Source organism: Monodon monoceros, unplaced genomic scaffold (assembly GCF_005190385.1).
Source record: "Monodon monoceros isolate NGI ecotype Baffin Bay Population unplaced genomic scaffold, NGI_Narwhal_1 Super_Scaffold_19, whole genome shotgun sequence".
Lineage (NCBI taxonomy): Eukaryota > Metazoa > Chordata > Mammalia > Artiodactyla > Monodontidae > Monodon > Monodon monoceros.
Genome location: NW_021703775.1, coordinates 11,567,803 through 11,583,966, shown reverse-complemented (window position 1 = coordinate 11,583,966; position 16,164 = coordinate 11,567,803). Strand labels below are relative to the sequence as shown.

The 16,164-nt window shown below is 41.3% G+C and overlaps 1 protein-coding gene across 1 annotated transcript in view; it reads left to right on the top strand.

Annotated features, from left to right (window-relative positions):
- Positions 1–3,681: 3,681 nt before the first annotated feature.
- The window catches only part of CKAP2L (cytoskeleton associated protein 2 like), a 30,929-nt gene continuing 18,446 nt past the window's right edge, over positions 3,682–16,164 (top strand). The window contains exons 1-4 of the mRNA XM_029232838.1: positions 3,682–3,712; positions 5,581–5,647; positions 7,136–7,187; positions 13,744–14,990. Of these exons, the coding sequence (XP_029088671.1) occupies positions 3,682–3,712; positions 5,581–5,647; positions 7,136–7,187; positions 13,744–14,990 (1,397 nt within the window). The remainder of the gene's footprint in view (positions 3,713–5,580; positions 5,648–7,135; positions 7,188–13,743; positions 14,991–16,164) is intronic.

The window sequence follows — 16,164 nt, the reverse complement described above, 5'->3', positions numbered from 1 at the left end:
AATACAGACACAGATACAGAGCACTGCAGAAAAACAGAGAGAAAAGGAAAAAACCTGTTCTCTTGTTTGTTTCACACTGTTCTTTCCAGTTGCCATTACTTTCCTAGGTTTTCTGTACCCCAAGTCTGGCTAGAGTAAGACTAGGTATCAATATTTTAAGAAATAGAGAAATATAAAACACTGAGCAAGCAATACCAATTCAAGAAATCTTAAAAAGCATAATAGCTGCTCAGTCTTTAACAGTGAAATATTGAATCATTCTAGAAATGGCCTCAAGTATTATTCTAACAGGGTCAGCTATGCATATCCCTTACTCCCTACTCCCCAGCTGCATAAACAGTGAGAAGGTCACCATGATGAGCTTCAACAATCCTAGCACTGAACTTGTTGGAGTCTATTTCTTTAATATGGTCTTATACATCAGTCTCCAAATTGATGAGTGTAGAGCCACATCACCCGTAAGTCCAAGTTATGGAAGGAAAAGGGAAAGGATATTTCCCTAACCCTCCCCCCAATTAAATCATCCCCCTGATGCTTACATATACCTACACTTGAACTTTTGGGGGATGATGGAAATAGTTGGGATAACAGTAAGTACCGTGTTGGATGTAAAATATGCTTGTGTATCTATACCTATTCCTTGATTGTGTGGTGGTTTCATGACCATATACATTTGTCAAAATTGTCCTCTTGAGTCTTGGCCAATGTTGGCTTGTCAATATCTCTCATAAAACTTGTTACCCAGAAATTGGTATACTATTCAGGATATGGCCAGCCCAGCACAGCTTAGAGTGGGACCTTGTCCTTCCAATTTTAGACACCATGCTGTTTTTAGAAAGTGACATTAGCTTTTTGAAAGCAAGTGACATTGTTGATTCATATAGGGTTTGTAGGCAACAAAGACCTACAGGTTCTCATCCTAAATTCAAAACTTTAAATATATCCCTGTTCAGTTTTAATCTTATTTGGCCCCAGATCTTTCTAGATTGTTCCAGATTCTGATTTTTTTTTTTTATACACTGACTCTTCCTCTTAGTTTTGTGACATCTGTAATTTGGTGAGCATGTTTTCATTTTGTACATAGTATATCATAGAGTATAAAAAATAGGTTACAAACATTTTTGCAAGAGTGCCTGAACTACAGTGACCAAGGGGAGAGTGGTATGAGCTGAAGCTGTAAAAGTAGGCAAAGGCTAGGCCCTGCAGGAGTTGTAAGACTTTAGCCTCAGAGCAATGGGAAGCCATTCAAGCCACAAGATGGATACTTTGCTAGATGAGTTGAGAATTGTTAAACCTATTTAGCTTTTTTTCCATATTTTGTGCCCTACAAAATAGTTCTTCAAATATCCAAAGAATTTAGAAAAGGGTGCAGAGTCAGCCCACGTTGCTCCAGAGAACAAGGACCAATGAGCAAGAGGCTTATTTGAGCTCTTTTTTTTTCTTTAATTTTCATAATAATCAGCAGTTGTCTAAAAACAGGACAGGTGAAGCAGCTCCCTGACCCAAGCAGTATTCCTGCAAAGATGCAATGCACACATGGGATCTGTAGAATACTCTAGCACTGGGTGGTGGACAAGATGACTTCTCAATCTGCAACCCATTTGATCACTAAGATTCTATAAAGACCAAGAGAACTCCTTTCACTTTTCTGAAACTGTACATGAGCCGCTTTCTTACTCATTAACCAAAAATGTTCTGCCCAGCTGCTAGATTTAACCATTAGGCAAGGATTCATGGCACTAGACAAAGAGTCCAAGTTTTTCACTTAAATAATGATAAGTTGTCCTATTTTAAACATATTTGTATACTACTAGTGTGTCAAAATATATAAATCCAGAAACCCCAGCATGGCTCCCTCCTGAACACCCTGTTTGGAAACAAAGAGGAGAGCTGCCCCAATGGCTTCATGCCCAGCTGAGCACCCAAATGGTGAAGCAAACCTGGCAAAAATGGGCCCACACACAGCTCCACCTCTCTATCCACCACCTCTCTGGCACCTAGGGAAGTGGAACCCTAACACATAGAGTGCCAAAAGCATTTCCCAAACCTCTTCATGAAACTGTGGACTAGCCAAACTGGGGAAATTTTTGAAAGAAAAGTTTTAGGACAGAAATAAAAGGAATGATGTGTGTCTAGGGACTCAGGAGGTCTGGACCTGCCCCCATTGTCCCTTCCTTGGTTAGGCATACACCCAGCTGATAAGGTCTAATCAAAAATATACATCAAAAAGGAGCCATCCCGAAAACAGTATGGCGGTTCCTCAAAAAATTAAAAATAGAGTTACTGTATAATCCAGTAATACCATTTCAAGTTATATACCCAAAGAATTGAAAGCAGAGGCTCAAACAGATAATTGTACACTCATGTTCAAAGCAACATTATTCACCATAGCCAAAAGGTAGAAGTAACCCAAATGTCCGTGACAGATGAATGCATGAACAAAATGTAGTATATACATACAATGGAATATTATTCGGCCTTAGAAAGGAAGGAAATTCTGTCATATGCTACAACATGGATGAACCTTGAGGACTTAATGCTAAGTGAAGTAAGTCAGCCACAAAAAGGCAAATACTGTATGATTCCTCTTAAATGAGGTTCCCAGAGTAGTCAAAATCATAGACAGAAAGTAGAATGGTGGTTGCCAGGGCCTGGGGGGAGAAGGCAACAGGGAGTTAGTGTTTAATGGGTACAGAGTTTCTGTTTAGGAGGATGCGAAAGCTCAGGAGACAGACGATGGTGTTGACCTGAAATAGACTGCCAGATAGTTTCCCAGCAGAGATGGGTTTATTCAGGGTCAGCAGAGAATTGCAATTTGGGATCTGCAACCATGACGAGCCACACTGAAGTCGAGGGAAGAAGGAAAATGCTTTTACAGAGGGGGAAACGGAAGTTGGGAAAGCTGTAACAAACAAAGGGTCCCTGGCTTTTCATTGGCGAGTCCTTGCCAGGAAGCAGGAGTCTTTCTTCTTATGACTGGGCTCCCTGTGGTCGCAGAATATGAGAACTCCCCCTTCTGATCTCCCTACTCTATTTGAGGTACCTGTTTGATTTTTTACAGTGGTGATGATTGTACAGCATTGTAAATGTACATAATGACACTGAACTGTACACTTAAAAATGGCTTAAATGGTAAACTTTGTTTTGTATATCTTAGCACACTGAAAAACATAAAAGGAGACACGCTGCAGTACTAAAAACTAAGATCCTTTAGCTTCAGAGACCCATAACAAGTGGAGATGTACACTCATGTGGAGTCGCCAAATTCATCATTTTGGTTTTATCTTATTTTTATGTGAACCTTAGCATCTAAGGGGGCTGGGGGGGCGTTGTCTATGGGGCCCGGGGGCTCCCCCATCGCCCATCCCCGCCGCCTTCAGCGTAAGTGACAGCACAACGGCACAGAAACCGCATCCTTAAAAGGGGGGCTTCTCCCACCCAACCAGCCGCCCTTAGTGCCAACTGCCCGTTCAACTGTACGTTCTTCCAATCAAAGGGCCCCCTGGGTGATTTGACTGGCAGAGCCAACCACAACGCGTCTATTTCCTTTTGTCCCGCCCTCCCCTGCTTCCGACTGGCGGGTTTCAAACCAACGGGAGCCAATGAGAGTGGGCGCACGCCCGACGCGCCTGCCTTGACTGCAGGCGCGGCCTTTTGAAGAAGAACTGTAGCTGGGGAGTCATGGTGCTGCCGGGGCCCTCCGCCGCCGCGGGTGAGTATGACTTCCAGCCGCTGTGTCTTACGGGCGGGGACGAAGGAAGGCCCCCGAGTGAGTCCTTTAGGCGGAAGTGGCCGGTCCGCTCGCCTGCCTGCCTCTGCCTCCCCGTCGGCGTTTCCGGTCCAGGGGGCGCTGACCCTAGCCCAGGCCCTAGGCCCCGGTGAGAAGTCGGGGCCGGGGGTCGGGGAGGGTGTGCGCGGGGCCATGTGCCTCCCAGGCATCTTCCCAGTGACTCCCGCAGCAGCTCTGCAGAAAGCTGTCATTGTCACCTCGTTTGGGTAAAGAACCTGAGGCCCCTTGCCCGGGGTGGCACAGTCAGTAGGAAGCTAGGCGCTCCTGCGGCCCATATTTGGCTCCAGGCGGAGCCCGGGTGTGGCCCTCGGGGCAGCGCCGGCCGCCCGAGTTGTGACAGCTGTCAAGGAGGGTCTCACCCCGACGCGGAGCTCATCTCCTCGCAAGCCCGCGCGCCCTGGTGGAAGCTGATGGGTTAAAAGTGCGCGGAGGCTGAAGGGCTCCCCGACCTCTTAGATGTGCCTGGAGCCCTTTGCTGACTTTCCGCATACTCCTAATCAGGTACCTGCCACCTGCTCCAAAATGCGTGAGTGTTTTGTTGGTTCCGGTAATAATGCATGTTGACTGTTCTAGGCACTTTACACAACAGCCTTTCAAGATGGGCGTTTCTGCCCCATTTTAAAGGCTCAGCAGCAGCAAGGCTTGGTAACTTGCTAGAAGTCACAGAGCTGGGATTCCAGCCCCGTCTCTCAGTCTCCAACAGTCCTCTTGACACAGCTGTCTCCTAGGGATGCATCAGAGCCAGATATCAAAATACAGGGCATAAATACACTACCACGTGGAAAATAGATAGCTCCTACTCTGTGACGGCCTAGTTGGGTGGGATGGGGCGGGGGGGGGGCGGCCCAAGAGGGAGGGGATGTGTGTATGCGAATGACTGATTCACTTGGCTCTGCGGCAGAAGCTAACACAACATTGTAAGGCAATTATACTCCAAAAACGAAAAACAATAAAACCCCAAAAGACACAGGGCAACTCAGTTTAAATGAGGTTGAGTTGTTTTGCACCCCTATTTTTTTTTAAACCATTACTGAATTTTAGCCTTTTCCAACCACCCAGTCCCCTCACTCAGTCTCTGCCTCTGGACTCCCATAGTTCTTTCTTTGACCCTGTTTTATGGCACTTAGATTTTGCCTTATATTGTAATTATTATTGTGTTTATTTTATCTCCACTACTAGATTGAAACTTCTTGAAGATGGAAATACTGACTTTTCATTCCCTCACAGATACCTTGCTTAGAAAGTCACCATATGGATAGATGTTTGCCATGAACCCCCTAACCTGGCCTATTTTGTCCTTAGTACCAAAGGAAACCGTGTAAAGGTTTGGGGTCAAAAGTCATCATTCCTGTTAGAAGGGATTAATAAAACAAGGCCCGGGGTTGCCAGCTTAGGTGGGCCAGTAACAGAATCTCTTCAAGCAAAGTTTGATGTGTTGGAGCTGAGAACAGTGGCTGTGAGCAAGGGCTTTGGGTTTGGATAAACCTGGTTTCAAATCCTGGCTTAGCCACATGTTATCTGGGCGTATCATTTATCCTCTTTAAATTTCAGACTGTAAAATACTTCATAGGATTGCAGTGGCGATGAAAGGAAGTGTGTGTGACGAGCTTTGTACGTGGCATATAAATGATATTGTTGATGTTAACGTTAACCTGGAGGCACATTTGTAGGGCTAGGGACTTTATAGCTTTATGGTCCAAAGCCAGAATCATTACAGAAAGGTGTCATCTTTTAGAATAGAAATGAACTGGTTAGAATCTCACACGTTTGTTTGCTCGCCTGTTTTGCAGAAGAGCGGCAGAGAAAGCTCCAGGAGTACCTAGCAGCCAAGGGAAAACTGAAGTGCCAAAACACCAAGTGAGTTTGTCTCCCACGGTTATGCAAGTTTGCCCTGGTTGCTAATAGCAACTTAAAGCCTTTTCAAAACATAGCCCTTTTGTTTGCAGTCTACTCAGACTTGCCTTGGGATCCTATGATTATTCCAAAAGGGCATTTCCAGGCAAGCCATGACAAAAATGTTGGCAAAGATTTAAACATTACTACTGTGACAGTCTCCAAAGGCGGGAGAGGAGGGTCTACAATATCACCTGCAGTGCTGCAAGCTTTTCCTGTCCCTACTGCGTTTCCTGGGAGAGTGATTCTTGTGAAGGCAATGTTTGGCCGAGGAGTTGAGTGACCCTGGTTCTGGTGCTTCTCTCTAAAGCAGGAGAGCCGGTTCAATCCATCCTCCATAAGCTGCACATCCACATCCTCCAGCCTGACAGTGCTCTTTGGTCTTCCTCTTAGCACTTACTCTTGAGGTAAACAGAATATGACTGCTTCACTTTGACCTTTTGTCAACATCTTGTCATCTAAATGGTGTTATCTCACTTGCCTTAGCATTGATATGTTTTTCTACCCAACATGTTGCTAAATTTTTATTTGAAAACCAATTTTTACAAAGTTAGCTTTCACCCTTTGTTTTAGTTTCTTTTTACTTTGGGTTTTTACTCGACTCTATTTCATTGATTAAATAAACCTAATTCATGTAGTCAACATATATTTATTTAATACCTATAATGTATCAGTCACTCTTGCTTCTGAAGGTATGCGCTCCCTGCCTTCCCAGGACTTACGTACATCCAAGATGGGAGAAACAAGCATCAAGTCATGATCAAAGTCCCTGTTAATCTTGTCAGTTTATGATCTGTGAAGACTGAGTCTAAATTCTCTGTTTTTCTCTTTTTGTTGCATTTTATCTCTCACTAGCTAGATTTCATATGTGCCTCAGTATTTTTTATTTATATCACTTTCCCCACCTGAAAATTCACTATGTGAAGATACTTGAAAAACAAGCAAGTTTTTTCTTACTTATAGTTGATTTAATATAAATGAATTTATTTACAAAACAGAAACAGATTCACAGTCATTGAAAACAAGCAAGCTTTTTAAAGAAGCATTTTATTATCTTATTTGGCATTGAATCTCTAGTGCCTGGCACATTGCAGTGTTCCCGGAATGATGTTCCAATGAGTAAGACTATGCAGATATGAAGAAAACACATATTTTATTAATACTGTTAGAATGTTATGTTTATGCATAGGACATCTATGAAAGGATCACAGAAAAAAACGGGCAACAGTGCTTGTGGTCGCTGAGGAGTAGAATAATAGGACTGAGGAAGGGATGATAAGGAGACTTTCTATCAATCATAATTTTTGAATTTTTTTTTACCGTATATGGAAATTCTAATGCTTTAAAATTCTAACCGTAAAAATTTTTAATCACTGTACTGTTAATCGCTGTACTTCCCAAGCCTTGCTGATGCTTCTGCACCAAGAATTAATCTTATTTCATCTTTTATAGGCCTTATCTAAAAGCCAAGAATAATTGCCCGAATCCACCACCTTCTAAATCTGTAAGTAGAAATTAGTCTTTTAAAAAATATCCGTTTTGGATGATTAGCAATAAAAATAACAAACATGTTAACAACCTAAAGAACATGTTTTTCAAAGGTATTTACATAAATATAAGAACAGTTTGGTTTAGTAAGCAATAGTATCATTTTTTTGAAAAGTACAACATACTATAGTTCAGTTTATTAACCAAAAAAAATCTTTAAGTGCACTTTTGTCCTCTTAACGTTTATTGAATACTTACTATGTGTCTGGAACTTTGCTGACTTGCATTAACTCCTTGAGTCCTTACAACCTTATGAGGTAGGACTATTAGTAGCCCATTTTACAGATGAGGGAACTGAGTCACAGAAGGGTTAAGTTCCCAAGGTCACATAGTTATTAATCTCTTAATAGGTTGATAGGCTGAGAGCCCATGGTCTTAACTACTTTGGTATGCTGCCATGAAGTTAAATAGCTCAGTAGTCATTAAAAGAGAACATCTGTGTTGGATCTTCCAAGGTACTTAACAAACCTGTGCTTCCCAATCAGTTCGGTTCAGCTAGACTGTGGATGGAATGATAAAAAGATCCTAACATACTTAAGGTTTTAAAATGGGAGAAATTATCCTCCTGAAAATGGCACAAATTGTTCATCTGCAATAAAATAATCAATAAAAATCCCAACTTTAATTTTTAAAACCATAGTTTTATCTAAGTTCAAGTGTAATTGAAATAATGTTGCCCAAAGCGTGACACTGGTGCCAATTTTCGTAAGTTTTAATGATTTGTTCATTAAATGTACACAGACACACACATATGCATATACGCCTATATGCATAGACGTGTGTATATCATATACAGATTATACATGTTATGTGTGCACGTGGCATCATTAGACACTGTGGAGGATAGAAAATGCATAGAAAGCGGAAGTGGTGCACGATGATGTGAACAGTTGAGAATTACTGGGCTAGACTTTTTTTGTTATATTTATTTTTTATTTATTTATCTTTGACTGTGTTGGGCCTTCATTGCTGCGCGGGCTTTCTCTAGTTGCGGAGAATGGGGGTTACTCTTCATTGTAGTGCGTAGACTGCTCATTGAGGTAGCTTCTCTTGTTGCAGAGCAGGGCTCTAGGCGCGCAGGCTTCAGTAGTTGTGTCATGTGGGCTCAGTAGTTGTAGCTCATGGGCTCTAGAGCGCAGGCTCAGTAGTTGTGGCGCACGGACTTAGTTGCTCTGCGGCATGTGGGATCTTCCCGGACCAGGGAATGAAGCCGTGTCCCCTGCATTGGCAGGTGAATTCTTCACCACTGCACCACCAGGGAAGCCCCTGGGTTAGACTTCTGCTTTAGGAAGATTGAACTGGTATAGCATGCAAGGCTTAAAAACTCTGTTGGAAGGGGCCCTCATTAAGAGCTCCCAGAAGGTTCGCTCGAAGCTGACAATACTGATTTCAGTAAATCTTCTCTTAAATGAGGTGATACCTACCCTTTACGGTAGATATCACAGTAGTGAAGATAAAAATGAAGTGGGGAAGGCAGTTATGGAACTTGGGAGAAACTCAGCGTACTAGGCAAATAGCTCATCATTACAATTGTATAAGGCTTCACAATTTATAAAACATTTTTTGTATATAACCGTAAGAGTTAACATTTGAGTACTTATTATTATCCAGATACTGGATGAGACACCTTACATACAATATCTCAGTTAATATTCAAAACAACGCTATAAGCAGGGTGGTCATATGATTTAATGTCCAGAGACCTTTGAGAGTAAAAGGAAGTGCTATTAATATGTTGGGCCAACAGGCATAAATCAAAACTATCTTGCAAAAGCCAGGACTTTATAGCACCTTCCCTAGATTATAGATATTATTATTCCCATTTTACAAATGAGAGGACTGAGGCTCAAGGAGATTGGCCACATTTATACAGCCAGTAAGGACCTGAACAAAGCTTTTCTGGCATACTCTTAGTGTACTGTTACCATGCCTCACTTTTTGAAATTAACAGCCTCACCATAACTGTTTCAGGTTTCATTCTGGCACACAAAGGAACACACAAAAGAAGTTTTTCATTTTCTGTTCCTATCAGGAGTTTTAACATATTTGAAAAGATTCCTTGGAGCCATCCTCTTGGATTTATTGAGAAACAGTAATGTATAATAGTTAAGAAACTGCCTTGGTCCAAATCCTGACTCCTTTGTTTTCTAGCTCAGGGACCTTGGGCAAGTTATTTAACTTCATCTGTGAGATGGGAATAATAGGAGGTTTCTCATAGAGTTGTTTGAAAGGATTGAGCTAATGCAGATTGAAGTACATTTAGAAGTGTCTGCATATTGGGATATATGTTCCTCTGGAGGTGCATAAAGCATCTCCAGCAGGTACACATTTTAACAGAACCAATTTCCACATCTTCAGCTTCCGTATGTGCTTTTGCCCAAAATTGATTTGTCGTCGAATGTGCTTCATTTCTCCTTTCTCACCTCCCGTGACACTCCTTGTCATCCTTCTTCCACTTTTCAGTTCTTTCTCTGCTTGTTTTGCCCAGGGATGGAAATATGTACCTCCAAAGTACAAAATCAAGGGACAATTTGAAATAATGGTGGTGATGTTCAGAAAGCCTTTTGCAGTTCAAGCAGCTTCCAGTTCTTTGCATTCAACATTGTCATGTGGAAGAACATTAAAAATAATTTTTTGCTGAGAGATCACTGCATGACTTCTAGCATATGCCTCTGGATGAGTTCAAAGAATTGACTGTAATTGCAAGAAGAACAAAACATCTTCTATTCCCATCTACTTGATAATGTGAACAAATTTTCTGTGTTTTTATTTAAAAAGCCAAAGGAATAAAACTGAAGACCTCTGTCTCATTCTAGCAATAAATAATATAATGTCTTCCAGTGAATACATGAACTAATTGTGGGGGGAAGAAGCTCCAGCCATCTCACTAAGAGATATTTCCATTTCTTTATGAAAAAGTATTTTACTCTTTATATTTAATAATTATTGATCAAAATTGGTAACATTTATCTTCTTTTGCTGAATTATTTATAGTTATGGTAAATACAGATTAAGGTAAACTTATATTTGTTGAGAAGCATGATAGGGTAATGGATTATAAACTTCCAAGCACAAATATCTAGTATAAAAATTTTGTGGTGAACTGGAATGAGAACAGACCAGGAGAAACAAGAAAGGTATTATATTTTCAGTTGTTAAAGAAGAGTATGCTTCTATAGTTTTTAAATGGATTGTAGTGGGTATCAAATTTCATTTCATCTTGAAATGTCGGTATTGACAGTGTGCCTGAAATTACACATTTGCAGCTGTTTAAACTAACGATGAAAAATGTTAGCTATTAACTTTTAAAAGTATAGGAAGGCACAGAGTTTGTCAAAATTATTTTGGGAGTATATGAACAAAAATGCTTGAAAACCACCAATCGGATGAGCTCTACAATCCCTCCCAGCCCTATTACAGCCCTCATGTCTTCGTATCATAATTTTCTGTTAGCACTCCTCAGGGGCATGTGTCATCTTCTGTCATCTTTGTATCCCCTTGCAGTCTAGCACAGTGCCTAGTACAGATGCAGTAAATCTCTCCTGATTTAAACCCTAGTCATATCCTTTGTGAATTTTCTCCCTTCTCTGGCTTCATATGTACAGAATGAAGTGACCAAATTCAGTTTGTGTCACTTGTTCCTTCTTGTACATTCTGTCTTTTTTTTTTTTTTTTTAATCAGATCTATCTGACGTGAGTTGTCTGAGGCCAGGAGTCAGAGACTGAAGTTCTATCCCCAACCCTGCCTCTTAACACCCTGCCTGACCTTGGGCAGCTCACGTTCCCTCTCAGATGAAGGGGCTCAATTTAATGATCTCCAAAATCCCTTCCAGCTCGAATGGTGTGTATTTGCCTATTGATTGCAGGCTATTCTGCTAGCCTAATGACTCTTCTAAGCCTAGTTTTTCTCTTAATGAAGTACTTGAAACTAACTGCATGACCAGTTCTACCACTTACAGTAAGTTAGCAAGGCCAGGCTGATCTAAAATACAGATATAAAAACTGTACAAGAGAGAAAATATTTGCAAATCTTATATATGATAAAGATCTAGGACCCAGGATAAATAAAGCACTCTTACAACTCAACAATAAAAAGACAGCCCAATTTCTAAATGGACAAAGGATCTGAATAGAAATTTGTCCAAAGAAAGTATACAAATGGGAAATAAGGACATGAAAAGATGCTCAACATTAGGGAAATGCAAATAAAAATCACAGTGAGATACCACTTCACACCCACTAGGATGGTTATAATCAAAAAGACAGATAATATGTGTTGGGGAGGATATGGAGAAATTAGAAACCTTATGCATTACTGGTGGGAATGTAAAATGGTGCAGTACCTTTGGAAAATAGTTTGACAGTTCCTCAGAAGTTAATCATAGAGCTACCATATGACCCAGCCATTCCACTCCTAGATATATACCCAAGACAGTTGAAAACAGATATACACAAACACATGAAACTTATAGCAAATATATTCATAGCAACATTATTCATAATAGCCAGAAGGTGGAAATGACCCAGATGTCCATCAATTGAATAGATAACCAAAATGTGATATAGCCATAAAATGGAATATTTATTCAGCCATAAAAAGTAGTGATGTGCCTGTGTGGGGACAAGGAATATATGGGAAGTCTCTGTACTTCCACTCAATTTTGCTTTGAACTAAAACTGCTCTGAAAATGAAGTGGGTTTGTTTGGGGTTTTTTGGTTTTTTTTGTTTTTTTGTTTTTTGTTTTTTTTGTTTTTTTTTTTTTTTTTGCGGTACGCAGGCCTCTCACTGTTGTGGACTCTCCCGTTGCGGAGCACAGGCTCCGGACGCGCAGGCTCAGCGGCCATGGCTCACGGGCCCAGCCGCTCCACAGCATGTGGGATCTTCCCAGACCGGGGCATGAACCCGTGTCCCATGCATCGGCAGGCGGACTCTCAACCACTGTGCCACCAGGGAAGCCCTAAAGTTTATTATTTAAAAAATAGAGTAATGAAAAAAAAAAAAAAAATAGAGTAATGAAGTGCTGATACATGCCACAACACGGGTGAATCTCAAAAACATGCTAAGTGGAAGAGGCCAGATTCGAAAGGCCACATATTATATGATTCCATTTATATGTAATGTCCAGAATAGGCAAATTTATAGAGACAGAAAATAGATTACTGGTTGCCCAGATCCGTGGGGAGGAGGAAATGGGGAGTGACTTCTAACAAATGTGGGATTTCTTTCTGCAGTGATGAAAATGTTCTGGAATTAGTGGCGATGGTTGTACAGTCTTGTGAATATACTAAAACCCACTGAATTGTATGCTTTAAAATGGTGAATGGGGTACAAATTATATGTCGATTTTTTTTTTTAATATACAAAAAAGAACGAGTAAGGAATAGCACATAATTGGAAAGTTTATACCAACATCCCTGCCTCTTCAGTAAGCAGTAATGAGCAATAATGGGGAGAGCCGAGGTTGATGTAAATGTTGGGGCTCAAGGAGTAACCCAGCTGCGGCCGCGTGAGCACACCGTCTGTCTCTCTGCCTCCCGCCCCCAGCGCTCCCCTAGAGTACCCATGAGCAACAGTGCACATGCCCAGGCCATCCTAGGGTGGCCATCTCTTTGCCCTTAAGGACAAGTGGTTCTAGTTACAGATGTCCTTTACACGTTCACAAAGCTTACATAGTAATTATTCATCATATTATCAAACCAAAAATAGAGAACAGTAACTCTAGCACTGCCATATCTCCCTGGATAGTCTACAAATCTCTGCCAATTCTCCTTTCTGAGTAACTGCGTTAAATGCAGACGCTCCAGAATCCACAGTGGCCTGTCCCTGTTATTTACCATATTAATTCTAAACACCCCTCCCTAGTCCTACCTTTCTTATCCAAAATTAAATCACATGACTGAAATATTTACTTGTTAATAATGTACAATCTAACCTTAAAACCCTTTCCTGACTTCACAAATATGACTGACTTTCTGCTGAGATGTTAGGTACTTATTCAGAACTGTTCCAGAGTATCTCAGGACTCCCAGCATATCCATACCACTGATCTCCAGGATGAGACAAAGTTTCTTGAGTGACACTCTGACCTTTACAAAGGCAGTGTTGTTTTAAGAAAATTAGTGTAGCAATACAAAGTACTAGGAGGAACTTGGGAGGTACCCTAACATAAGTCTATTATGTATGTATCTTTCCAGAGTCCCTAGAATGACACTTCACTTGGATATAATAGGCATTCAGCAAGTACTTGTTTGATGGAGCCAAATTTATTTTTTTAAACAGCAATTTTTATGTGTTCACTGCATCTCTGCTGAATTCTATCAAGCTAAAAGATTCTAATGTATTTCTAATAGGAACTCCAGTTATAAAAATCATCTATTAGTGAGTCTTTTATTTTCTCAGGATTCAATTCTCTTAAATGAAATTATAAACAAAATAACTAGTTTTTTTATTTTAAAAACAGTGGACTGTTGTTATGAGTTTACTTTTTTTATATCTTTCTCTGTCTTTTTAGACTATTAGACCTAAAAAGGATGTTACCAACCATGTTGCTTTGCCTGTCAAAGCTACAAGACCCATCAGCATTAAACCTCAGTCCAGACCTGCCAGCATCACAGGGTCCCAGAGGCCAAAGTTGGAGCCACCAAAACTTCTGGGCGAAAAAAGGCTCACTTCAGAATGTGTTCCTTCTCACCCAAACCGTAAGCCTTCCGGAAGTAGTCAACAACACCATGAATTTGGATCATCCACTACTGGAGAACTGTCAAGAAAAACCATGGGGTCACTTAATATACAGGAATTGAAAACTAAAAAGCAGCAGGTAACACAACAAGGAACTGCTAAATGTACAGACTCTGTGGACAATACCCATGTTGAAAATGAATCCTTGGGTAGCTGTCTAAAAGAGATGAATAAAGAGAACTTGCCCCAAATCTTACCAGACTCTGAGAGGAAGCCAAATCCTGAATTAGACACCGTAAGTAAGCCAAAAACTAATCAAACCAAGAGCAGTGTGGCTCCTACTAAAGAAGTCTTGGGCAAAAGGTCAGTGAACAGTGCTGTTCTGAAAGACAGAGTTAATAAACCATTTCTTGAAGAAGCACAAATCAGGATTCCACCAGAGAAGTCTCAGCAACTCTCTAGAGGAACAGATCTTGCAAGACCAGGGGGAAAACCCCCAAAAACAGTTTCCTCTCACTTTGTCCAGACACTTAACAGGACTCAAGCATCAAAGAAAACAGTGGTTAAGGACATAAAGAATATAAAGGTTAATAGGGGTAAGTATGAAAGACCAAATGAAACTAAGTTACAGTCATGCACTGTTACTGAACAGAAAGTAAAACATAGCAAACCCAGCACATACCCCAAAGTGCTTCAGAGAGGATGTAACAACAGACATCCAAACACAAAGCAAGATCATAAACCCACGCAAGCTTGTTGTAGACGTCAGACATCATATGTACTGCAAAAATCAAAAGCCATAAGCCAAAGGCCTAATTTGACAGTTGGCAGCTTTAACTCAGTCATTCCAAGCACCCCTAGCATAAGAGCAAATGGAGCCAAAGGGAATAAATGCAACAACAGCTGTCAACAAAAAGCACGGACTTTGGACTCCAAGTTGAAAAGGGCTCTTCCCCAGAACTGTTTTCTAAACAAGACAGCTCCCAGAACTCAAGCTGGTGGCACAACCGTAAATGGAAGAGGACTCCCAAATGGGACCCAAACTAATCCAAATAAGAAGACCACAGCAGAGGATCGAAGGTACTTTATTTTAATTCCAAAATTTTGCAAAGTAAGATGACTAGGCAAATTGACCATCAGGAGTGCTAAAGTCAGGAGATGGGTCATAAATAATGGCTCCTGAGTAATTTTTAGCTGTAACTCTGAAAAAAAGACAAAGCAAATATGAAGACTTGATAGAGCTGGGTGGTACATACATGTGTTCAAATTGTTCTCTGTAATTTTCTGTATGCTTGAAATAATTTATTTTTTAAAAAAGAAATTGAAACAGAATAGTTGAATAAGAAGTAGAGGTTGCAGAGGTAGACCATTCATGCAAGAAGTGCCCTGCAGGGACTGAACAGCAACAGAAGAGGCAGGGTAGGAGGAGCCAGAGTAGTGAACTTACACCGCTAGGAAGTGCGGAAATGGTAGTCCCTTGTCAAGCCAACTAATGTGAAATCCGAAAAGTTATCAGAGAAGAAGGAGCAGGAAACTTCTATGAGTCTGAGCAGACCAAGTTTTGGAAAGTACGCTAAGGCAGAGAGAAGTAATCAGTTCACATACAGAGTTCAGATGTTAGAAGTCAGGATCTCAGGCTGCTGGGAGTTAACATTAACATGTGTGATGCTTGCAACTGAGCCAAAGGATTTCATATACTTTCTGAACAGGACCAGACATATTCTGATGATGTGGTGAACCTCCCAGGAGAAGCACCTCTGTACACTTGATTGGAGTAGAAAATAAGGAGATTCCTGGCAAGGGCAAAAGGAACATGTAAAATTAGATGGTAGCTAAAAGGTATAGCAGAGTGAAGTGAGGGCAGGATTTATTCTCTGAATACAGCCCTGAACACCACTGACAAGCTCTCTGCCCTCCTGAAGAGACAGAAAATAACTTAATTCAGGGTGATGCGATTGAGAGAGGGAAGCTGGGATGACTTTAGATAGAAAGGTCAGGGGAGGTACTTTGAACAGTGACATCTGGACTGGGAAAAGGACAGTGACAGAGGGCTTCCCTGGTGGCGCAGTGGTTGAGAGTCCGCCTGCCGATGCAGGGGACACGGGTTCGTGCCCCGGACCGGGAAGATCCCACATGCCGCGGAGCGGCTGGGCCCGTGAGCCATGGCCGCTGAGCCTGCGCGTCCAGAGCCTGTGCTCCGCAGCAGGAGAGGCCACAACAGTGAGAGGCCCGCGTACTGCAAAAAAAAAAAAGG